Consider the following 26,017-nt stretch of genomic DNA (forward strand, 5'->3'; position numbering starts at 1 on the left):
TATAAGGCCGACTCACAGTCGGTGGAAACAATTACACTCTATCTTTTCTTTAATCTATTCAAGGTGACATTTAATGGGCCGAGTTGCTCTTGTTGGAAACCTTCGGGGAAAGATAAATCAGTCAGCAAAATATAATTCATTTTAATGGATCGTGAATGTTTTTATTTTCCTAAGTCATATTTAAAAAGGATCTCCGCTGTCTGGGAAGGGTGCCAACAAAGTCTGCGCTCGGGCTCAAAGCGCGAGCTGCTTGTCTGAGGAAGTATCACTTCCTGAGCTCTGCCACACACAATGTCTTTCATTACAAATAGCTATATATCATTAAAGTGAGGAGAGATTTGCTTAAACTGTCTCTTGCGAAGGCAGACAAAACATAGCATATTTCAACAGCATAATAGGAAGAACCGCTTACGATTCAGATTTGTCTTAAATTTCTTAGAAGGTTCAGGTCAAGATGTTGAAAAAAGCTTAGTGTATATTCATCACACCTTAGAGGATTAGCTCTTTATCCTAAATGCAGTAGATCAGCCAAGATATGCCTGGTGTCTCAAGTTTGCTTCTTTAGTTTTGCACTGGAGCTACAAGGCTAATTTAGCCAACATGTGGTGGAAGCTAACACCCCACCAATTAGCATCATGTAAACTTGATGCCTAAATCTTGTGTGAAACAGTCAATGACTGTGCTATGATTGCACCATGTGGCCCAAGGCCCGCCCATTTTCATCACTGGCTGACCCAAATTGAAATGTTCAATATTAAAATCTTATAAAATGTAAAATATTACAAATAAATAATGCAAAACACAAATGAAAAATCACTTGCAAAACATATGACATATTCAAAATTCCATTTTTGACACTGACCATCAAAATCCCAATTCAACCAGCAACCAACTGCTGAGCATCACCAATGCACTCAACGGTGCTGAATCTATGCACTGCTCATGAGTTTATGAGTGTGAGTTTAGAGAGCACAGCATGAGCAGTGATACCATCAGCATGTTGGAGATAAATGTGGGGAGGACCGTTAGTGGACTGGAGGATTAGACGCATGTGAACAAGGCTTGATTTGAGTATGAAAGTAGCCGAGTGCACCATATATCATTAGACAATCTACAGTTATCCAAATCTGAGTGCAGCACAATCGTCAAGCAGCTCATTAACGCTGAAGGCTTTAATGCCAGAAATCAGTTTATTAAAGTTATGTTGATGATTATTGCTCCTGTGAGCAAAGCAAAAGATACAAGTTTTTTTCTTATTATGAGCTCAAGTGTTCTGGTTGACTAACAAGCTGGTGTCAGCTACTGCAGTTTATTCATCTTATTGCACTGTTGGAACGTCACTTAACAAATGTCTCATATATTACAGTTACACTCAGGGCTGGATTTATGAGGGGATGCAAGGGGATGCCACCTCCAGTCAAAAAAAAGGACAAATAATGATCCTTTCTGTACAACTGCCATCTGTAAGTTAAGATAATAGGGATTTTAATTTCATTCACATTTGAGATACACCCCAATCCAGAACTAATCATCCAGTCATTATCTGACCTCACTAATGCTTATATGGCTGAATGCAGTCAAATCCTTCCAGTAATGTTCCAACATCTAGTGCAAAGCATCCTGGAAGAGTAGAGGCTGTTACTGCAGCAAAATAATATCCTTGATTGCAGAAGAACAAACTTTTGGACATATAGTGTATCTATAAAAGTATATGGAGTTGAATGTAGTAGTAGCCGCCACTGAAGCCTTTACCTGTACTTAGTCTAAAGAAGCAAATATTTGACACCAACGTATTTCTATAGTGTTCTATATGTCTATAGTTAGCACAAGAGGAAAAATTGTATATAACTGTTTGTCAAACAATTCCTTTAAAAAACAAATGGCAGTGGAAGTGAACTTTTGTTCTTTCTTTCATTTCCCACCTCCTCTCATCTCATTGGTCAGCTGGCAAGCAGTTACATCAAGCCTGTTGTGTGAGACGCATCACAGGGGCCCTCTGTGTGTAGGGAGATGATATGAGGAGCCGGTTGACCTTGCTTTCGCGCTGCAGTACACTGCAGGAGCCATCTCTTCAGAGAACGAACCCATCTCCCCCATAGCGTATGCTAAACCTTAAAGCATTCCTTGATGGTGGGTACAGTAGCATCTCATCATTGTTGGCCCCAAGCCCCCCCTGGAATGAAGATGGTTTGAAAGTTTGTTTGGGGGGTGGGGGGGCGCAGGTAATGCGCTGGCATTTCAGTTAATTAGTACTGCAGCCTGGCAAGTCCTTCACCGTTTCCTTGTGCACTTGACTTACCCAACGAGAACACTCGCGGAGAGCTCGCCGGCACACACGTACACACACATACACTGCCGGCATGCGGCGGATCTATTTATCAATCCGATCTGCCTCATCCATTTATCTATCTCTCCTCCCCCGTCTCTATCTCCCCATCTAGCGAACCAACACAGCAGAACCCCACCGTTGTTGACACTCATTTAAAAGGACATGCCCTTTCAGAGAGGCTGCGTCTCATAGCGAATTCTGTCTAATTATTGTGCGTGTGTGCGTGTGTGTTTTGATGGTGTTTTCTCCTCCTGATGTGTTAGTCTCTCTTACGCTGGCAGACTTCCACCAGAGGCCCCCCTGCGCAGTTCTGGGCTCCAGTAAGTGCGACTTACGCACTCATTCTTCGCCATGTAAGCACAGTAATTGTATATGATGCTCAATACCTTTGAGGCTTCATTAAAGCTTTGCATCAAGCTGCAGATGGAAAAAAACAAGCCCTGCCTTTCAGTAAGCACTCAGAGGAAAGAAGGAGATGTAAAAACAAGGCCATTTACCAAGAGCTTTAGAATCATTTCGAGTGCGGGAGGTAGTTATCCCAGTGGGACATTGTTTTGCTTTTTTTTGTTGGTTAGCCTAGCACGATATGTGACAGTATGCTAATGTGCGGGCAGCTCTCCACAAAATCAGTATCCACGCTGTTAGCACAATCGCGTTTTGGAGGGACATTCACCAGACACTTATGATTTCCCTCTTATCTCTCCGTCCTTCACCCCAACTCATACCGACTGTTTTCACACTGAGCCACGCTAGTTTTTTGCATCCGCCACTTCTGGCTGATGAGACACGAGCGTATCAATCTTCTCCAAAGGCGAGCCTCTCTAAAGTGCAAAAAAAAACCTGCCTCAAAAGTTCACAACAAACGACAGTTTGAATTACGGACCCATAATCCTGTTTTCAACCGACAGATTTTTTGAAGAGGTAGCGAGCCTGAAAGGAAGCTGTCACTCAAAATGCTGCCTTTGCTTCATGCTCCTGGACGGCTTTGTGGAATATCAGCCACCTGCAGGCTTCCTCCCAGCTCACAGAAGCCCTGGACACAGCAGTGGCTCTCTCACCGAGAGCCGGCCTGGCAGGTGAACGCTTATTTCAGGCCACATCTCGGAAGCTAGCTCCTCTAGCTTGAAGATCACAGGAGCCCCCCTGAGTCCAAAGTTATTACCACTCCAAGGCCACCTCCACAGGTGAGCGGGTGGTACTCGCTGGGGATTGGAAATGCCACAGTCTCCCTGGAAATGGGCCTTATTTCCACTGTTAAATCCTAATAGTTCAACGGGCTGATTTAATTGGCACACTCCATGCCTAGGAAGTGCTGGAGGAGATTGTAATCGGCCCCTGCGCCGCTTCAGGCGCAGTGGGACCAGCCGGAGCTAATCTGATAGCGCCACTCAATGAGGCCGATGGGTCTGAGCCAAAAGCCCCGGCAGATCTTTGACAAAAATCTTCAAAATGTGGGCAATCTGAGAGAAGCATTTTACCTTTACACTTCATCCCATCAGCTTACCTTTACAGCTCCCACACCGTCCAATAGCCCACAGATTGAGGCGCACTATCTCTCAGAGATTTGCTCATGTTAGCAGGGCCTGCAAATCCTCTTCAATCATGGTCAATCTTCTTAAAATAGCCAGTCCTTTAAACAGAAGTGCCCAGCCAGGGAGGCGTATCCACACACTATCCAATGACTCAGTTCAAAGGCAATCAAGGCAATCCCTGCTTATCTAGAGAGACCCCATTCAGAAGATTTACCTGGATAAAGCAAGACCAGGTGGACCCAGAAAAAAGAGCAATGACATTATGTCCCCTTGAAAATGATGCAGCCTATTTCTTTTGGAGAAAATATACAGTAATATGACATGAGAGAATAAAAACGATGAGCTGAAGGACTGAGTTATAACAGTTGAGACCAATAAAAGTACTTGAAACCAGGTGACTCAACGAGAGCTGCAATACTGTTTTCTGTAGACTTCTCACAGCAGAGAAAGGTTGAGCTTTTCCTAGAAGGCTTTCCAAGAACCATCAGTCACCAGGATAAACGCTGCAAGAAACTCAGTGACTGAGAAACCACCAAACATATTTAGCTTTCAAAAAACACTTTGATAAACGTCGCAGTCCTGCACCAAAAACAAGCCAGGTCAAAAAGAGAAGCTGGCGCACATTACAGATCACACAGCCAGTCTGCTCTAGTGACATCCACAAGCTCTTAAGTCCAGTCCTGTTGTTCATCTCAAAGTCTTAAATCATCTTAGTGCCAAGGGACTTTCAAGGGACAAGCAATTAGTAAATAGAGTGATTAGCAGGTTAAATTAAGTTGAAAAGCTGTTTAATCAAGACCAGATAAATAAGAGGAACAGTATTTCTGGCTCTGATGAACAGATGGATTTCTACCTTTTTGATTTATTCGCTTTTAGAGAACAAAGAACAAAAACATGAGAGCCGACTAAAAAAAAACATTATCTAATGTAACCGAGCTGAAGCAAATGTACTGTCTCAATGTTTAATAATGACATAAAAAGCAACTGCTGTGAAAATAAATTATTGTGTGCAGGCCAAAAATAACTGTCCTTTATCCCTAATTTTAATCATCAAGCTTACAGGCCGTGCACTCCGATAAATAAAAGGCAACAGCGGCCTATCAACTAAGGGAGGGTTATAAATGGACGGTGTTAGTAAGGGTCCACACTACAAGCTTGGGAATTACAGGCGTAAGAAGGGAAAAGAGGAAGGAAGAAAAAGCACGGCCGATGGAATTAAAATGGAAATCGCTGCCAAGAAGCCGTTTAACTTCCCATCCTCAAGTGGGCGTTTTAAAAATCGTCCCCCCTTGACTCCTGGAAACACTGCCAATACTCAGAGCAAACAAAGGTCAGGGAGAATATTAAATCATTTGTCTCTTTTTTCCCCAAACAGCATGCTCAGTTCGCTTTCATTTCTAGCGTTTTAGAGGCCATAACCGGGAGTGATTTCACTGGCTTTAAAGCTTTGCAGCAGCCCCTACAGCTGAGGAGAACTCTTCTGGGTGCATGGTGGGTTTCTTTTTTTTCCATCTTCCAGGAAACCTGCTTCAAAAGATCACACAAGCGAACTGTTAGACGACAGTCAGAGCTGCTCCCTTGTGCTCGAGGCCATTAAAATAAGAAAAATTAACCTTTCAGTGCAGCGTTCAAATGCAATTAGGCTTTTTTTTTTTTTTCCGGAACAAGGAAAAGGTTGGAGCCTGAAGGAAGCCGCTGCGAGGAGGAGAGGTTAAAAGGTGTGCTGGGGTAAGAGATGGATTCCAGGTGTGACACCGACCCAAAAGCTATTGTAAAAAAATAAAACGAAAGGAGAAGAAGGAGGTAGAGACAGAGATCAATCTGGAGCTGTGAGAGATCAGTGACAGTGCACGCGGAGGGGCCACCGAATAAGGGCCGTCTGGGCCGGCGGCCCGCACCAAAATCAATTGTGTTTTCAATCTTCACAAGAAGATTTGGTTTCACTGGTTGGCACAGGCGCTATGAAAACCATTTTGAGAGCTTGTTAAAGAGTCTGTAGCGAAACAAACACAGTCGTGGGGCTGGGAGCGACTCCGCAGGGCGGAAGGGAAGGGTGGAGGGAGAGAAGGCGCGAGGAGGTGGAGAAGAGTGAGCATCATCTCAGAACTAATCCGGAGCAGGCCGGAGAGCCGCCGCTTCTTCCACTCCTTCTCTTTTCATCCCTCACTAACTCCTCATTTGTTTCCCTCCTACTCTCCAGAGGGCACTGGAGAGCGCCAAGCTCATGATTGAGTATTTCCGCCGTCTTAAAGATTTTCTACCTTTTGTTAGCCACTTCCCGCTTGTGCGAAGCCACTGATGTGTGGAGGACATTTAAGGGCTCCCAGCTTCGCAAAACCTCCTGCGGGAATTACCACTAACCCCTCGGTGCCAACAGAGGACACCGGCCAGAACAGTGCGCACAGCTCCGAGATAAGGCTACTGCTGACCCACACGCACAATAAGCTCATCAGAAAGAAACCCTGCAACTACGAATAATAATTTTAACCATTTTGCTATTTGAACATCAGAATAGTATTTGAATATTTAAACAAGAACATATTTCATATTGTAGGAGTAAAGAACAAAATCATAGAAGGCTGAACAATCGACTATTGAGATTCCAACAAAAATGTCTACAGCCCATAAATGAGTGGCTGCGAAAGGGGCTTATTAAGTGGATGGTAGAGTGGATAACAACAATGCCCTGCACATCGGAGACTAGGTAAGCCCACCAAGCTATACCAATAAGACCTTGGGCAAGACTCTTAACGCTATAATCAGATACCTCTGTAACATGAATAGACTGCAAGTTGCTCTAGATAAGAACATCTGCCATTAAATGAATGAACATATTGCGTAGATACAGGATGAACATCAAAAAGGATAAATAGATTAAGAAGCAAAACCCCCAAAAAATTGTTAAAGCACCCTCAGAGACGCAATGTCAGTGGCTAAGTTTCTACAGTTCTATGTTGCATCAAAAATTTGTAAGAAAAATACATGATTTATTTATTTTTTTTATTCCAAACTACAGAACAACAAAAGTTTAGATATCCATATATTTATACACCCTCAACATTTTCATACTAAGATTGCTATCTCGACAATCCATTGTTTAATGTGTGTGATAATTAGAGTAATAACATCGATTTAAAAGACAGCATAATTATGACGGATTATTGGAGTAATCTCAGTGTTACATTACACCTTAAGCCTGTTTGGACGTTGTTGCCAGACACTTTTATGATTGTTTATGTTGTGCTAGTGCCTGGCCAGTTTAGACTGATTCGTCTTAAGGACAATTTTGGCCGGCTGCCAGCATGGATCTGGTCACTAAAGCACTACCACGTTTTCCACCCACTGTCTTACCGCGTATGGAGTGACAAAGCCTGCGAGGTACACTCCGAACAGCGAATCCATAAACACCCCCCATTAAATGAGCTTATCAAATCGGACTTTAAGTGCCCACTGATGCGGGAAGCCCTGCGCTAGGTGCTAACAGAGCGCAGCACTGTTTTTATTACCTGTGCCTGAGGTGAATCGAAACGTTGTTATTAAATGTTAGCGGTTCACCTGGTACGTTAAATTAACACTGAGCACTTTGAATGCTGTCATTACAGTGAGCCCACACTCACCCTTCGTTTTTTCCCCCCTGTCTCTGTTGCACATCTCTCCCTCGCACATCTGCACGGAGGGAGAGAGGAGCGCATGACATTTCATTACAGCAACATCAGAGCACATCACATCACCAGACTAGTCATTATGCCTGTCCGTTCCCTCACTTTACAGCGCGGCTTAAAAAGTGAATAAAAACTCGTTAAACGGTGAAACTGATATGCGGTTGAGGGAGTAAACACCACTTCAGGACAATATGGTTTGAGTACTCGTTTTTATTACACCCTATCCAAAACTTTTAATTATTGCTTTGACTTCTTTGTACTGAGCAGTGGGTCTCTGAGCCCTCCCCAGACAGGCCATGGTTTTGCTCTAACCCATTGGGATAGAAGAAAAATGTGGATTGTCAGGGGCTTGATGTCTAGTTTGAGATCCAGTGACTTCGAAGTGGTAGTTCTGCAAGACATGCTTGGTGTCTGAAGTTTGTTTCTTTAGTTTTGCAGTGGAGCTATGAGGCTAATGTAGCCAACAATTACTGAAAGCTTCAATTAACTTCCAAATTCCTTCAATGAGCGTTATACAAACTGCATGCCTAGACAATCACAAACTTGCCTCAAATTGCTTAAGCAGATTTGCTTTGTTTGTGGTTTGTCACACTGCATGACACACTTGTCTACAAAATGGACTGAGAAAATTCAGGCTTTAAGATGCTATCACTGTTTTTAGCTATGACTCATCATATTTTATTTTTTTAAAAAAGAACTTTCATCTAGGGATGCACCGATATGGGAACTGTGGGCCAGTGATAATATCTAACATATTTTTCATATCCATATCTGCCAGAGCTGATGCCAATGTATACAAAATGTAAAATCTACCTAGATTAGTATTATAGAGAATCATTTATTTCTAAAAGCTTACAAATGGAGTACAAAGACTAAAATGCTAAAATTTCAGCACAGTAGCCCAGTATCGCATAAACATGCTGCTCTTCCAGGGTGCAATTAATGTCGGTTTGAAATATAACTCAAATATAAATATCTGGGTGACACTATTTTGAGTGGTCCTGCTTAAATGAAACGAACACTCAACAGACTCACAGTAACATGTCAAAAACATATGAGGGTTAGGATTAGGTATTGGGTTGAGGTTAGAGTTAGGGTTAGGGCCAGGGTTAGGGTTAGGTTTTGAGTAAGGTTGGATAAGTTTAAGTTTTGCGTATTGGAAGCAACATATTCACAATACATCTACTTAATTTAAGTAATGTATCCACAGAACATCTACAAGATATTTACTTCAATGTATTCAGTTGCTTTACTACTGCTGCTTCCCTGATATGTTGTTAATGTGTTACTGATAATCTGTTAAGAGTTTATTAACCATCTACATAGGACCACTCCAAATAAAGTGTTAACAGTACCTGTCCTATAATCTTTATCAAGCAATTACCTACCAACACTAACATGATTCCAATATTATCATCTCCACTTTTAATATAAACATGTCTATATTGCTCAACAATATTAAAACAAGGTTTGATTTTTTTGCCAGACTATTTTAAATTACTTTAAATATACACAAAATACTGCCACGGCCCCCAAACACGTAGCAAGCAGTTGCAATAACACAGATAAAATCTCGAGGCTTATATATCCTTTCTGCTTCCAGTTTTATACCATAACTGAGTGTAATTTCCCCTCGCCACCAATTGCATGCTAATTCACGCATTCACACACCCTGTGCAGCCCTGCCTCTCTCAGCTCTGTTCCTCAGCAACTCTCTCTCTCTTTTTGGGCCAGAGGAGGTTAAAAGTTCCCTCCGATACAGCAGGGGCTGGCTCTCACCCAGGCCGATATGGGAACCAGGGCAGAGGAGGCATAAAGGCCTGATTGTGGCTGGGCACCAGCTTGGAAACAACTCTCAGGCCTAATGAAACCAAAGCCGGGCTACAGCAGGACAGCAAAGTCCAGCACGACTAAAAAGAAAAACAGGACGGAGAGGGGGCGGCAGTGACGAAGTAAGCAGGAGTTGTTTCAGCTTAGCCAAATAAGTGCACTTTGTTTGGAGACACGCTCCAAGCCGATTACAATAAACCTATGACTAAGCATAAGCCATCCCATCTAATTAGGCTGCCTGAAAGGTTCGCAGTGGAGAGAAACGAGAAGTGGAGCGCAGGCTTTTGCATAATCATCACGACAAACCTAAAGTCATGCAGTTTCTAACTAACCTGTTTATCATTCCGAATATATATAACGTTCCTATCAACATTTTAAATCTGTGCCATGAAGCTACGTCATTAGGGCTGTTACAATTGATCAATTACAATTACATGTTAAAATAAGGTTAAATTTTAATCAAGGAATTGGTAGTGGTGGCCATTTACATTATAATAATGCATATCTACTGGTCAATTATAACAGTAAGAAACACTCATTTATATGCATTTTTGCCACAGTGTTTTTAGACGTTTAAGTCTTTTTAAAGGTTTCCTTTTTGATCTTCCATTCAATAAGGTATTTTGAAATCCTATGGCTGTGCACAATCGCTCATAGTTTATTTTCATTGTTTGTTTTTTTTACAAACTGATTGCTCGAGTAATAGACAAAATAATTAGTAGATCATGCAATTACTAATATAATCTGTAGCAACAGCTCTAAATGTCGTACTGCTTCAGCGCTGTTACCTAACATAATGAACTCAATGTTAGCAAACAGATTTCCTATCCTATTTCCTTTCCTACTTCCTATTTCCTATTTTCCTATGTCTCAAAGTACAACTCATTAAACTTAGTTATTCTTTCACTTGAATTGTTAGTCTATTAGTACAAAGAAACAGCATTTAATAGTAAAGTAGTTTTAAAACACCTACATGAAAGGATTTTTAAGGGTCTTAATTCTGCAGAGGTGTGAAATTAATGCCCCTTAGTGGTTCTTGAGAGAAGTGTGTGTGTGTGTGTGTGTGTGTGTGTGTGTGTGTGTGTGTGTGTGTGTGTGTGTGTGTGTGTGTGTGGTCTCTCTCCTAAAGTGTAAGCTGTCATGGAACAGAAAAAGGGTTCAGGAAGAGCATAGCATTCAAAGAGACAGATCCTGTGACCCTCCTGCCCCATGCCACCTGCTCTCTTCCCAGGAAGCTCTCTCTGTGCCCGCAAAGGCACTATTAATTGGCCAACACACACACACACACACACACACACACACTCCTAGCAAAGTATCATCTTATCCTGCGACATTATGGCAAAACCTCTATAAAGACAGACATGCCGAGTCATCAAGAGATCGCAACAAATGAATAAACAGCCTTCACATCCTGACAAATCACTTAGAGACCCCAGACCTTTCACACACAAACACAACTAGGGTTGTCACTGTTGATGATCATCACACTGCACAATCATATAAAAAACCTATAAAGCACACACTTAATTTTCCCTTAAAAACATGAAATCTGTAACGACAAACACGCTGTGTGGGTTTCCTCCCTTTCAGCGATGCACACAAAAGCAATCTCCCCCTTCTTCAGAGTGCTGAATGTGGCTTTATAATGACCTGATTCCCTGATTATCAGTAAAATTGGAAACAAATCACTCAGCCGAATTATAGAGAATGTTCATTTTAAATAAGGATGTGCGTTTTGACTACTTTTGATTTGAATATTCACAAGAATTCATAAACTGATAACCAGATAACAGATAATCGGACAGCCAGGCTCAGAAGCAAAACAATGCAAAAGAAGAAAAAAATGATTTCAGCTGAAAATGTAGAGCTGCAGCTTAACTTTTTAGGTCACTACACTACTGTTCATTATACAAAAAAAGATTATAACTAGCAACCAACATCATCACCTTGCTTTTTCATTAACATCCTTAATAACACATGCTTTTTAACAAGCCAACAGTTCCGCAAAACATAAAATTGATTTCGGATGCATTGTCTTTCATCTTCCTATGATGAAACACAATCAATACTCAAATAGCGATTTCAGTATTTATCTACTGGCACTTCAAATAGTTAACACAGTACTCTGGCATATCCCTAAATTTATCAAGTAATTTTTTTTTAATTGAGTAATCTATATTAGTTAATTGCGACAGCCCTACAAAAAACACAGAAGCTTGGGACATCCATTATCACATTTTGAATTTTTCACCCCAAGAGAAAACTGCTCTCACTAAACTAGTTCCCTTCTAATTTTACAGAGAAGCAGTTCATTAATCTATCTTTCACCAACATAACTAACATCAACACTACCTTGTAAAACTCAGGCTTTAATGGATCTCCCAGTCCCTTCCAATAAGTTACCTCCTGATTTTGGCAGACAGTAAGAGACTTCTGTCAGCCCCAAGACAAAAAATGTACTCTTGTGACCTGAGGTGCAAAAAAAAAAAAATCTTGGTAACTTCTTTTAATTAAACTTTCTCAGCCTCATTGTTTACTGACAGCTCTGATGCCCCCTAGAACATGTCCACGGGACATTTACCAATGTAAGCAAACGTCTGATTAAATTAGTTTCTCCATTCAGACAATGCTGATTAAAAACAAAGGAACCAAGTATTAGCTATCAAAGGAAACCACTTGGAAATGTACCAAAGATAAACACTATCAAGACAAAAGACCAAATTAAGGTCTTAGCATTGCATCTTGAAGATACACGGTTGACAGTTCCATTTGCGATCTCTCAACATTCTCGTCTGGACTAGGCTCTTTGGCACTTCGTTTAGACTCTGTATTGTAAACTAAAGCTAACATCGAAGGCTAAGTGAAAACAAGGGGCACAGGGACACAGGCTATTTCATCTACTAAAGTCAACATCTGAAACGGCTGGTTTGAAAGCATCCACATGAAAGAGCTCATTGAGGAACACAGTTTCCTCATCACAGACACAGAGGCATCTCTCCATGAAATCAACAAACAAGGGGATCTTACCTTGCCAAACTGTTCGAAATACTGCTTCACATCTTCAACTACTGTGTTAGCTGATAATCCGCCTACAAATATTTTCTTTGTTCTTGTGACCATCTGGAAGAGAAGAGAAGGACAAAAGATTAAGCCCATGTGAAACCATTTCAGAGCAGACTTCAAAAGACAACACACACTAAAAGGAAGTGGAGGACGCTCAGAGCCAACGAGAGCTGGGAGATGACCAATTCTGCTGTTTTTCCCCCCACTGGGAGCATGTAGAGGTGGTACAATGTGTGATTAGCTGAGTGTGAGAGATGCACACAGGGACCAGATAACACCTCGTCTTCTATACCCACTGCTGTAGTCACTACCTGTCTCGTCCCACTAGCATTACACCTAGACTTAACACTTTTTGTTGTACACCAAGAGAAAACACCTGAGCTGTGAATATCGCTGCAGTGAAAAGACCTTTTAGGTCCCATGGTCCATTGTGGAAAAAACTGGGCCAGAAAACTTTTTTATTACCAGCAAAACAGCAACCACTGAAAAACAGCAGTAGTGCAGTGAAGCAGTAGCTTGATTGACCTTCAAAGGCATGCTAATGGAGACGAAAACAAAGGTGTTGAAAAGTTCCGATTCTCAGAGGTACATGTGGGTCTGTTTTGCTGAGCAAGATCTCAACAAGACAGACAGTATTAGAGGTTACCAACATCTCAGTTACACAACAGGAACATTTCTCAAAACACAATTAACTCTCGCTGCTTGAGAGATGTAGGGCGTAGGGAGGCCTGGGTTCTCCCGCAGCATGCTTAATTGTGCTGAGAGTTTGAGTATTGAGATCAAATAGCTCACCTATCATAGAGGGCAATGATAGCAGCTAACAAGAGAGTTCCTTAGGCAATGATATGGCACTTTTCAAGTTAAGAAATAAATGGAACGTATCCAACCTTGTCAACAATTTGAAAGGGAAGAGATTCATTCCCGTGTTACAGCAGACCAGAGTAGAGTTCCAAAGACGCTGCAAACAAAACGGGTGCCTAGAAGAATAGAGGCATTCATAAGCACCGATCCCATCCATCGAATGCCGTCTTTGGCAACTGAAATGCACACCCTCTGCCTTCATGTTGGCCGCCTGCCACCCCAACATCTTTCACAGTGTTTTTCACTCTCATCCGCAGCCTTCCGCGGCTAATCCGTCTGTCTTTCCCCCTGTCGTTTTTGTGGGGCCTGGGCTGCCCAACGTGTCAGGGGAGAGTTGCATTTTTAGCGGCATCTTTATGCCCTTTGACAGCGCCGGCTCGTGGCTGATGGGATTCCTCAGGCCCAGGAACAACGCAATTACTCTGTCCATTTCTCTCCATGGTGACAACAGACAACAGCAGGCCTTTGCTCTTCTCTCCTCTCCTGCTCTAGCGGTCTAGTGGGACTGCAGCTCAGTCTCAAAAGCACACTACCCTGTTGCTGCCACCACTCGTGCATTTGCATTCAGACTGCCGGCCTGGACAAGATTATGAACAACACAATGAAAGCAAGCCAGTCGGTACAACAGCCTTTCTGAGATGACGTGCTAAAATAAATGCATGCTTGCAGACTCATTAGGTCAGGACAGTAAGGCTTATCAGCAAGTTGCTATTGAGGGCATGATTTGTTGGGTCTGAATTTGGACAGCAACATCCATAGTTGTCCAAACGTCTTTTCCTGTGTCTCTTTTCAGGCACTGTGCACTGTGTAGTACAGATAGCGATGACATAGAACAGTGGTCAGCAACTCTCCTCCTGGAGATCTACTTTCTTGCAAAGTTCAGTTTCAACCTGAATCTGGCACGATGCCCCTCCCATTTACCTAATACTACTGCATCAGATTCAGCCAATCAAGTTAATTTAGTTAATTCAGCCAAAAAAGTTAATTAGCAGGAGCAGGTGTGGCAGACTGTGGTTGGAACTAAACTCTGCAGGAAGGTTGATCTCCAGGACCAGTGTTGGTGACCACTGTACAAAAAAAAACTTGATAGAGAGATTTGTGCATGTGAAGAACCACTTAAAGGTTACATTCACATAAAGGTTCTTAACCAATGTAACAGTTCTTTCTAGAACTCTTACATTATCTGGAGGTTCTTTAAACCACTAACTTTTTGCTAACTAAACAGAAATGACATATTACCTCAACATGTGCCATTTAAATCATACCTGAATATCCTCCATACAAACAGTCACCAATTTTAAAATAAACTACACTATACTACACTCTTAAAAACACAGGTACCCAAGGATTGGAAGAACCAATTTGGGTTCCCTTTTCAAAAACCTACAAAAACCTGTTCATTTTTGTAACTGAAATTTAAGAGTATGAAGAACCTTAAATTGGTTGAGTATGTGAAGGTTCTTTAAATGTTTAAAAGATTCTTCACTCACAAATGATTATTTAGGGGAGCACACATGGTCCTTTCATAGCCCCACTCACAGAACCCTGTATGGAAACTTGAAAAAAAAAAAAAAAAACTTTTTAGATAGCATCGGCTGTTTTGAAAATTTCAAACCTCTGAAGGCTTCTCCCATTCCATTCCATATGGCGGCCTATGAGCACAAACACTCCATGTTTCATTTTTCACCAGTTCTAGTGCATCATCCCGACATCAGAAGTAGTACATCTTGCTGCACTAATTATAGCAGCACACTATGGAAGTACTCACCACACCACACCAGCCTCCACAACTTCCAGCCATTACATGACAAATGCAGCTACATGCAAGCGTATACAGCTGAGTGTGATTAATCAGGTGGAGGTGCTGAGCTCAGCCCACTGGGCTGTGATCGAGAGCTAGTGGGCACGGGGTAGAACGTGCGTCCTGTACTGACACGCCTGAACAAGACAAAGAACACTAGCTGCTGTGGGATTCACACATCCAGAGCCCACACCTCCAACTGTGGCCTCTCGTTATTTGTGCAAATTTGAAAGCACTCTGTGGCAGGAATTGCAGGAGTAGCCTTGCTCTCAGCAGAGACGGAAAAAAGGTAATGCAAACAAAAAATGGGTTCCAGAGGTGTGATTACTTATTGTTGAGGAACGGACCTGGGCTTCAAGCCGGTGGAAGGACATGGAGTGACAGTGTGGAGGTGAGAGAAGATTTTCAAACCGTCACTATCTCAAGACCGTAAAAATTCAGCCGAAAATCCATGAATATGAAAAGGAGTGTGTCTGGCACAGGGCTGAGATATTAGGATGCACTCGAGGTGATGGAGAATAAGCAGCATTTAGAGATATGTATAGATTTATGCAGAGAGGCAGAGTTTGTTGCTCTCGGTCTAGCACTGCTGATGTTGCTGTTTCAGCCCTGTCATCTTTCCCGAGTGATGCTTGATGCGCCTCGGCATGCCTCGAAAACATTCCGTGCCTTTCCTCCAGTGAGAGTGGCAGCTGCCAGAGAGCCTCCAGGAGAGGGAAGTTTCTCTGCAGGTTTCTACCAGGGCTGAGAGGAGTGCACACAGCACCAACTACAAAGGGGGAGTCCTGGAAGGCAGGAGCATCATTTATGGAGAACAGCGGGTTCCACCGGGTCAAACCCATTGCAATTCAGGGTGACTCATGGGACGAGTCAAACTCAGTACAACTAATGATGAATTCTTGAAAAATCTGCATAGAAATGCATGCAGAAGCAAAGCAAAAGCAAGAAATATTACAGAACCTCAGAACCCTGAGAACCACACTGATTTAAAGGGCCTATATCAACAACAAAGCCACTTATAACATTTGTGTTACAATCAAAAGGCTGTTTTTGTCACTGTGATCTTAAGACTGAGATATGTAAATGACCTCTGTTCTGATTGGCTACCCTGTATTGTGCCTCCTTCAAAAAAGCAGTCCAGGCTGAAACACTGCTTATACTTTCAGCATGAATGGGCAGAGCTGAACAGCTGTAGGCTGAATAGATGATATATGTAGATGACATCACAAAAATATAAAAAACAGGCTTTGGTGTGAATGGTATGTTTTAAAACTTTAATAATGTTTCTATATGATATCAAACTCTCATGTCTGATGACAAAAAGCAAGATACATTTGGTTTTCCATGATATGGGCTGTTTAAACAATATAGAGGCGTTTCAGCTCTGCCATGCACTGCAAAGTTGTACCCGACCAAAAACAGCTCGGGTTCAAATGCTAGTTGTGTCTAATGCCGTTTGAGACTAGTGCTCCCCGAGGACACAACTGGACAACTGGCTGCATTCTCATTGGGAGAGAAAAAACAGGAGGGCCAATCTTTCCATCTTTAACTCTCCTAGGCCCAACATGGCACACAGGCCTTGAGACATCCTTGGTTAATTATTTCTCACCACATTTGAGTTTATAAAGAGAAGAGGACATTTTATTGCATTTTGACTTAGTATTTTAACTTACTATATCTTGGTATTTTTGCCATGTTTTTGATATCAAAACAAAAGTCAGAATCATCAAGCCTATTTACACGGATTGATAAATATAAATGTAATTCATTAAGTAATATAACTACGTAATTATTATGTAATTATTGTGTAACTACACATGAAAAATTTTACAATGTAAATCAAATGTATAGCAAAATTACAATAACATGTCTAGAAGTCTAAGGGTTAATTAGTCCCTGTAGTAGACAGTTGGTTTTCCACAGAGTTGCACTGAAGCGACTAGTATTCGTCTCTGAGCCTGTCCTCAATAAGACTACAGGAGCAGGCGCTTTAAAAAGTGTGGAGGTGGGCTCCTTAAACATCAGGAGGAGGTTTGCCTTTGTCCTCCTGTCATATGATAGGGGTGATATCCACTGGCTACGATTAGACTTGGCAACAACTAGGCAAAATAAAAATGGAGTTTAAAGGACACTACACAGCAGGAAGCACATCTGTTGCTTTGAAATTTGTGTTTCCACAAACCCCAAGTGGGTCATGGACTATGTTCCACAGAGAATTCTTCTGGCCAAGAGAGGCTCTTTTTCTGCTTCACATGAGAGACGTGGAGAGGTAGGTGTTACTAGTGACAGCAAAGTTCACCATTTATCTGCGGCAAAATAAAATGGATCGAGACGTATCCTGCAGCCCAAATTGAAGGAATGTGATAGGAGTGACAATTTAATATTGCATCTCCTCTCCTTTGGGCACAAATAGATCTAATTAAGATCTTTCATTAGATGCGCTGCCGCCAAACCCTCCCTGAAAACATGGATCCTTATCAGAGTACAGGACAATCGCTGGGATACAGACACACCAAATCAAGTTATACACCAGCAGAGAGAGAGAGAGAGAAAGAGAGAGAAACAGAGAAGGGGAGAGAGAGGAAAGGAGGGGTAGGAGCAGTTTGACAAATGACAGGATGCAGGTTACTCAGAGTTTAACAAAGAACAGAGACCAGAGAAGGAAGAAGGAGATGAAGACTTGTTCTCCTCCGGAAAACCTGTTGCTCTTCGAGTTGGAGTGTACCCTCTCTATCTCCTCTCTCCAGCGAAGGGAGCGGTGGAGAGGCATGCACTATGCTCTATTTATGTTTACTCTGTCCTTCTGATTAACTGCATTGCGGCCTCTCACAGCTGATTGCGGTTGACTAACATTGGTCCTCTACCTAAAATAAGCCCACAAGGCTCAGACAAGTGATGCTCTCGTGTTCTGACGAGGAGTCTTTTTTTAATCAGAGTCCTCTTTACCCGCCATTTTCCTGGCTGGATGTCCCCTGATTAGAGTGAGATAATGAGCCCCCACAACCCTCCCCCAGCCGTCCCCCACCTCCCTCCCGGGCCTCTTCATCATCTCAAATCACACATTCAACTGCTGATTGCCGGCTTCTCGTACCTTCTCCCGAATCACACACTACAGGCGACAGCGAGCCAGTCAGGAGCGCTGACTACCCCACTAAGAAAGCAAACCGTACTTTATTGTTGTTTTTTTTCCCCCTCCCGCTTTGTCTCGTGCCAGCCTATGTCACTTGCTTGAGTGACAGAACCCACTGCACTTGCCACATTCCATTTTGCAGGGTCTAAATTTAGCCCTCCGAGCTCCAATTTGTACACATTTTTTGAGATGTGGAATTTTAATGCTGACATTCAAATGTGCCGGGCCAAACAGCTCTGCGCTTCCTCGGCTGGAGCTAACCCTGATTGACAGGCGAGGCAGCGGTTTGACGGAGACCTCAGATTAACTGATTAGTAACGTTGGCCAAACCGCTGGATTTGCATGCGGCATTGGAACCCCTCCCCGTGACCTACCCCCCCCCCAGCATCCTCCCTCAATCTCAGCCTTCTATCTGTGCCACACCACCAACTGTGCAGAAGGCCAGCTTTATTTGATCCACTGTAATTGTGCCTCATCTATAACTGTGAATAAAGCATGTTTACCAGAGTTTATTCATGAGGTGGAGGTTTGTGGTTACCTCATCAAGAAAACAATCAATAAGGAAACCCAACCTTGGACTGCCAAAAAAAAAAATATGGTATTATATCAAAGTTTTATCAGCGCACAATGAATTGGATACTAATGAATTGGATTTTGGGCAACAATGTGACATAGATGCAGGAATACAACCAAGCAAACTCTGTCACCAAGGCAAAACTGGTCCAATCCTAGCTCTAGAGAGTATTTATAGAGCCCTAATTGATAACCGCAATGCCATTACACTGAGAAGATGAGTGAAGAAGAGATGCTTAGTGCAAATGATGGGTGACAGGCCAAACAGGTCTAGAGCTAGCTTAGTGCGATTATAGCTGCAAGGACAGCAGGAGCTGGCTGCCAGGGAACAGCGCAAAAGGGCTTTTGTTGGGCCTCTCGTACACGTAAATAAGTCTCTGGCTCTTTCAATGGAAGATCCTTGACAAGCCACTTAGCTCAGCCCTAGGCAGTTAAAACTCAAGAGTCAGACAGGTGCCCAATTATTCCTATTCATTCTGGCTACAGATGTAAATGTTAGCCTTTTTAAAAGCTCATCTGTAGAGTTTAACATAGGACCAAGGTGACTCAAAGATGAATGCAGGGAAAGGTTAAACAGCAGGTCCTTTCTGAAAGCTCCCATAAGCGCAAGTAAGGTGCTGCATGCCTATTACTTTCAGAACCCATCTTCAGTAATATAAGTTAAATTACAAATGAATGTTATACTAGGCTTGATTATCTACTGAGTCTGAGTTGTTTGTATGAATATACAGTACTGTGCAGAAGTCAGAGACTGCTCTTCATATTTAATTTCCAGTGAAAAGTACAAGATGTTCATTTATCAGCATCAGCAAAAAAGCATATTTAACATGAAATTAAACAGAAGTCTCATCATGTCCACAACTTGCATCAATTGCAGCTTCTATTCTTTTCTGGAGACTCGCTTTTTTTCTTTGCGTTTTTCAAATAAATCTTCAGGGATATTTTTCCACACCTCCAAAGTTCAATCCTAGAAGTTGGTTGCATGTTCTGATGATCACAATTACAAATTTAGGATTATAAAACCTGACTCCACATCTCAGGTGCCCTGTTTTGGTATTCTAGAGCAATTTTTCTTCTTTTTTGTTTATTTCCTTTTTCTCAGTAACAGCTTATTGACAGCTACACATCCTTTCAGACACATAGTGTTGAGTTGTCTTCTCACAGTGGAAGGATGGACAGAAACACTTGTGGATTTTTTCAGATCTGAAGCAAAAGTGGAGCTTGATTTTCTCCTCTCTCCCAATGATGAAAGCTTTAGGTACTGTTTATCCGACAGTTTTGGTGGTCTACCAAGTCTTCCATGGTTGTTAGGAGTATTTTTCACTTTTTTTCTTTCGACTTTCCCCCCTTTTTATTGTGGATTATCGTGTAGATCCTCTGTGTATATATATATATAAAATACATGAAGGGTGGTCTATGACTTCTGCACAGTACTGCACATCTGCATATTTCTAGTGTTATCAAACCATCAGAAAACAAAAAGTTGGTGCAAAAAGGAATGTCAGACTTTTGCAACTTATTAATGCTTATCTTTTAATGATTTATGATGACTTTTAAATGTTAAAACATTCTACATACAGTTCATTTAAGAAAACAAATTCTACTGCTCTGATGCAAAATATGTGGACTGCACTTTTGTGCGGTGATGTGATGTCATCATAACACAACTAAAAATTATAACTAAAGACACATTCAATGGTGCTTTTACTATTTACTTTGGATTTCCAGAGCAATTTACTAAAATCCAGTGATCGACTTAAAAAGAGCTGGTCTACAAGAGCGCTTCAGCCCTTGATGTCGCATTCTTACATTACCCCATGGGTCACTGAGTCCTGGTTCAACCAGAGCTGGGTCAGTCAACCTTTGGGGGCATTGATAACTGTGTCAGATGAATGTAACGGCCTTTTGTAAGCCCAGGGCACACAATAAATACTGATCAATAGCAACATAATCCTTGCAAATTGGATGAAGTCTTGTTAAAACAGGCTATACCACAAAGATAACATAAAGCACTGGATAAATCCGGAGTAAGCAATGCCAGGGGTCATAAAAGGGTCAGCTTCTAATGCGCCCTAGCTGAACAGGGTGACTCAATATGTTGAGGCCACTCACAGCAGCTCTCTTTTACAGCAAACACAGGGCTTTAGTTGAGAACTCCTAACTTGGAAAGACTTATTTTTCTTCAAAACAAGGCCTTATATAAGCAGCCTGTAACACACAGGGGGCTTTATATGGGCATATGCCACCAAATAAGAATGTCACATAAAGCACTAAACAAGTGACACAGCTTTGAAATCACCCAGATTTCATCTATAGCTCACAGGTCTGCCCACAGCATAACCACTATAATAATAAATAGAAGGAACTGCATGCTACGAGCTCTTGTAGCTTGTCTTTTCAATATCACATCACCCAATGCCAATATTCCTGCCTGACAAACTGTAGCAATACCTCCTCCATGGCTTTATCTTAATGATCTGATGTGCTTTACACTTCAACCAAGAGTCGATAGATTATTGTACAGTTATGAAGATGGATCGTGGCTGCTCATAGTTCCTTATAGGGCCCAGGAGATGGCTAGGCTGATACACCTCCCGCTTTCCATCCGCAGGACACACACTGCATCTCAATGAGCTCTCAGCCTTGATAAACAGTCTGCAGAATGGAAAAATATTTTCACATTAAGGATGAGGAACGGATAAAAAAGAGGAAAAAAAAAACGAGGAAAAAATGAGAACCCGCTCCTCAAAGCTATTCTGAAAAATTAATATGCTAATTAAGTGCTTGCTTGAGGCGAAATCTTCGAAACTTTAGCAAGGGAGTTATAAGCACTTAACAAATTACTTACACCATTACGCTGGAAGCCGTATACATTTTTAAAGTGACTGTATTTTTTTTTTCCTCTCCCCTTTCATTTTTTTACAATAGACCTTGCCATTTCTGAGCGATATCCTCCCCAGCTGCCATTTAAGAGCGTAAAACGGATATCGGACTTCAATGGCCTTCGCTGCAATATTAAATGTGGATTGAGCCGAGGAATTTATCAGCGCTTACCATCGGTCGGAGCGGACTACTCTTCTCCAGCAGAGCTCTGAGTTGTAAAATGTCTAAACTAATGCTGAAATAATCTCCAGCAAGGAAAAAAAAAGAAAAAGCTGCGGCTGCTCTTCAGCCTGGTTAATCTGCTCTGGAGAGGAAGAGGAGCAAACAAACACATCAGCATCCATCTCATAGGCCTCTGCCTCAACAGTTTAAAATGAGTTCGGAAATCACCACACACGCACAAACATTTGCTGTAGTCTACGGTACATTGAGGACTGAGCGTGTTTGTAGATGCTCTGAATGAGATGTCGAGGTAAAAGCAGAACAAACAGCCTAAAGCCTTATCTAAGGAGCAGATCAGCCTCAGTGGTCTTTCGCCTCTTAGAGTAATGCAGCTTATTAATGGGCTTCACTGTCCACATCAGCATCAGCGTTGCAGCAGTTCGCAAAAAAGCTCATTTGAAAGGTCACTATGGGGCAAGTCTTCACCAGACAGATCCAGAAACGCTGCGTGAGTTCATGAAACAAGCTTTCTGTTGGCCTGACTGGCCCCAAAAAACAAAAATCAGGGATGCATGATGATACAGGAATCATATCAGTATTGGCAGATCGTTGTTTCTCAGCATCGGACAGACGTTTAGATGTCAAAATGATATTTGATGACTCATTTATTGTACTCTGGAAGAGCAAAAATATTTAAGCGACATTACTAGGCAATTTTTTTTTTCATTTTATTGCACTTGCAACCCAATACAAACCTTCTACATTCATGTGGATGTAGTTCTACATTTTATAAATGTATATATATTGGCATTGGCATAGTCAGATATGTACAAGAAAATATTGGCATCAGCCCACAATCCCCATATTTCTATATTTCCATATTAGAATCTTTACTAAAACACAAACATTTGTTTTTATACATTTTCAGGACGTGCAGTCATACATCCACTAGCATTAAAAGGTTGGAACCACTCTTTCTAATAATTTCAAAAACATTTCTGTTGCAGACATGCAGTCGAATGCAAAAGTTTGGGCACCACTGGTCAAATAACGTGTTTTGTTAATTTGTCCAAATACATTAACATTATTTGCTGAATTCAACATATCAGGGAAAAAATAAACTTACGCAACAATCATGGCAGACTTTACATTTTGTTTCTTTTTTCAATATGTTTAACTCTGCAAATAAACAGAAAATATGCAATAACATTTGCTGCAATGTTTGTTCTAGGATGTGTTAACTTATTTCCACAATTAGCAAAAAAAAATAATAATCCACCAGAGGTGAAACTTTTATATATGACCATACGTATAAAGTGATCCTAGTATGATGCTAACACTCGACAGGTTACAAACAATATGTAGGAAAGAATTAAGAAATTTGCAATGATAAATGTAGCTGTATGATTTTGCGTTGAGAGAATTAACTTATAAAAAAATAGCTGCACAGCATCGAGAATTAACTTATACTGAAATGAATTCAAAGCAGAGACCAAATTTTGCCGATTAAACAGCTATTTATAGTAATTAATCATGAGAAAGTACAACTGAAAATAATTACAGCTTATAATGTAATAACATACCATACTTCAACCAATCAATTGTGATATAAAACACTGCTTTACATTTTGGCATCTAATTGATAATATTTCAGTCTACACTGAAGTGAATAACAATTAACACAAAGGATTTCAAAACTGAGTTATATAAGTAATAAGACTTTTCTAAGCCTAATCATAAACTGAACTGTATGTTTAACCTCAGCAACCAAAAAGAAATAGTTTTAATCTTTCAGTATAAAAAAAAGAAACATGCAGCTTTGGTAAAGTATTTTCTTGTCCTGACATTGCAGGTCACCCCTGTTTTACTCTGGTGATTCCACACAGTTGGGATTGTTTTGTCCTGTCTGTACAAAAACAAACACAAACACACAACACACGCACACACACACACACACACACACACACACTATAGAATTGGTGTGAAGGAAAATAATGTTTCCCAATAAAAGCGAGTAGTGCACATAAAGTGTCTGTGTGACTAGCTGTGGGTAATTAGGGCCCAGCTGGCCAGCGGAAGCCATGCGGCGAGAGAGAAGCAGAGTGACGGTCAGGTCTGCTCCAGCCAGCACGCACGCACGCACACACACACGCACGCACGCACACAGCACACACACCAGCTCAACACTATGGGTGTTTTGATTACAGTTCTTTAGGAAACGATTAAATGCGTCATGAAATGTCAAATTTCACTAACAATTTGATTTCATTATTTTGATCAGTTCAGGATTATTGATTACAAAGAATCTCCAAAATAGACACAGGGTAAACAAATGCAACTGCTGGAACTATTTACACAGTATAGAAAATAAAATCTTTTTTATTCTATTTTAAATGTAAAATGCCTCAGGACTTACCTGGACCAAAAAATAGTACACAATACTGTAAAAAAGTGAGAGACCTTCATTTACTTAGCTTCAAGTCAAAATAAACATGAAAAGACTAGATACAGACAAAATATAAGAACCAGAAAAGTACAAAAAAATTCACCTTTGAGAGAGAGGAGAAAAATCAAGCTCACTTTTGCTTCAGATCACCATTTATATATATATATATATATATATATATATATATATATATATATATATATATATATATATACATATACATATATATATATATATATATATATATATATATACATACATATATATATATATATATATATACACATATACACACATATACATACACACATAAAAAGCGGTCTCTGACTTTTACACGGTACTGTACTTCATTTAATACCATTATAATCTACGCTAATCTAATCTAACATTCCAAAGCCAACACAGTTTGAATCATCACCTTCAGATCAATCACGAAACACTGCATTTTTTCAACCCTACCACACACCCGAGAGCTCAGCACAACTGCATCATGGGATACCAAAAGGCTCACATGAGCTCAGCTCAGACACAGATGTGTATTTTCAGGGTTTCATGCTCATTGCTGAGTTTCTTTTTTTTTCATTTTAGATCTGTCATCACAGATAGAGGGGATACCAGCACATTTCAAGCATGCTTTGGCTGCACAAGATGACTCTTCCAAGTCTTTCCAAGCCAAAAAAAGCTCCTTTCAAATGTCCCATCTCTCCCCCTAGAGAAAAAAGCCTGTCAATCTTAAGACGTTCCTTAAATCCTAACCCTAGGACAGGATATGCTGTCCAGCTCATGAGCTGCCATGAGCTGTTTCTCTGCACTGTGGTCTGCTATTGGCAGCGGTTCTGATGCTGGACTTGTGTTTGTCCATATTATGCAGCTCTCCTCTTTCGTAATGCTGGAGCACAGCTTATACACTCACATTCACTCTTGTTGCAAAAAAAATGTTTACTGTAATTTTAGAATAATTACTGCTAATTTGTAGCCCATTGAAACAAGACATTATGCTGAAAGTGCGGATTCTAACCTTTCAATCGACACCATGATTGTATTCATATGGAGAATAAGAGACATTTTATTATTATTTGCTATTTGACAAGTTATGGTGAGTACAGACGTTTGTGAAAATAAAAGGCATCCTCTTTTATTTTTGCCATGTTTTTGTCATTTTAACATTAAACACAAAAAAGTCTGAAGTGCGAAGCCAAACCTGTCGAATGTAGAATGTGCTGAATTTACATTGAATCTAAATGTAATTCATTACAAAACTGTGTTAAATCATATACTTATATTGCATAATTGTTTACGTGTATGTGCATAAGTTGAAGGTACAGTAAAAGAACAGTACTAACTCTAGACTTCTAAGAGTTTTTCACTTTTGCTTTTTATCAAATGTGAATAATAGTCAAACAATCATGCTGGTGTTAACAGTAGACTAAGACAAAATACCAAGAAGTGTTCCTCAAAGTGACGTCACAGAAGAAACACTTGGTTTCCTAAAGAACCTTTCAATTCAGGGTGAGCGATATGGCAAAAGTAAAATATTACATTACTTCAAGACATTTTCTCAATATACAATGTGCAGCACTATATTTAGCTTCTATGAGGTGATAAGTTGGAACAAATAAAAAAAGTCCTATTAGAGCTTATTTTAAAATACTATCAAAAACTATGTACAATGTGTGATGATTCTTAAACAATGTTTCACATTCTGCACTAAATCCTATTAAACAGAACTAATTATGTTGTCTTTA

The 26,017-nt window shown here is 40.8% G+C and overlaps 1 protein-coding gene across 8 annotated transcripts in view; it reads right to left on the reverse strand.

Moving 5' to 3' along the window:
* Nucleotides 1-26,017, reverse strand: part of msi2b (musashi RNA-binding protein 2b) — a 297,108-nt gene that overhangs the window by 210,040 nt on the left and 61,051 nt on the right. For all 8 annotated transcript variants that reach the window (XM_036562375.1, XM_036562390.1, XM_036562398.1 and 5 more), the window contains exon 6: nucleotides 12,381-12,473. In XM_036562375.1, the coding sequence (XP_036418268.1) occupies nucleotides 12,381-12,473 (93 nt within the window). The remainder of the gene's footprint in view (nucleotides 1-12,380; nucleotides 12,474-26,017) is intronic.

The sequence above is a fragment of the Colossoma macropomum genome, unplaced genomic scaffold, assembly GCF_904425465.1.
Source record: "Colossoma macropomum unplaced genomic scaffold, Colossoma_macropomum, whole genome shotgun sequence".
NCBI lineage: Eukaryota > Metazoa > Chordata > Actinopteri > Characiformes > Serrasalmidae > Colossoma > Colossoma macropomum.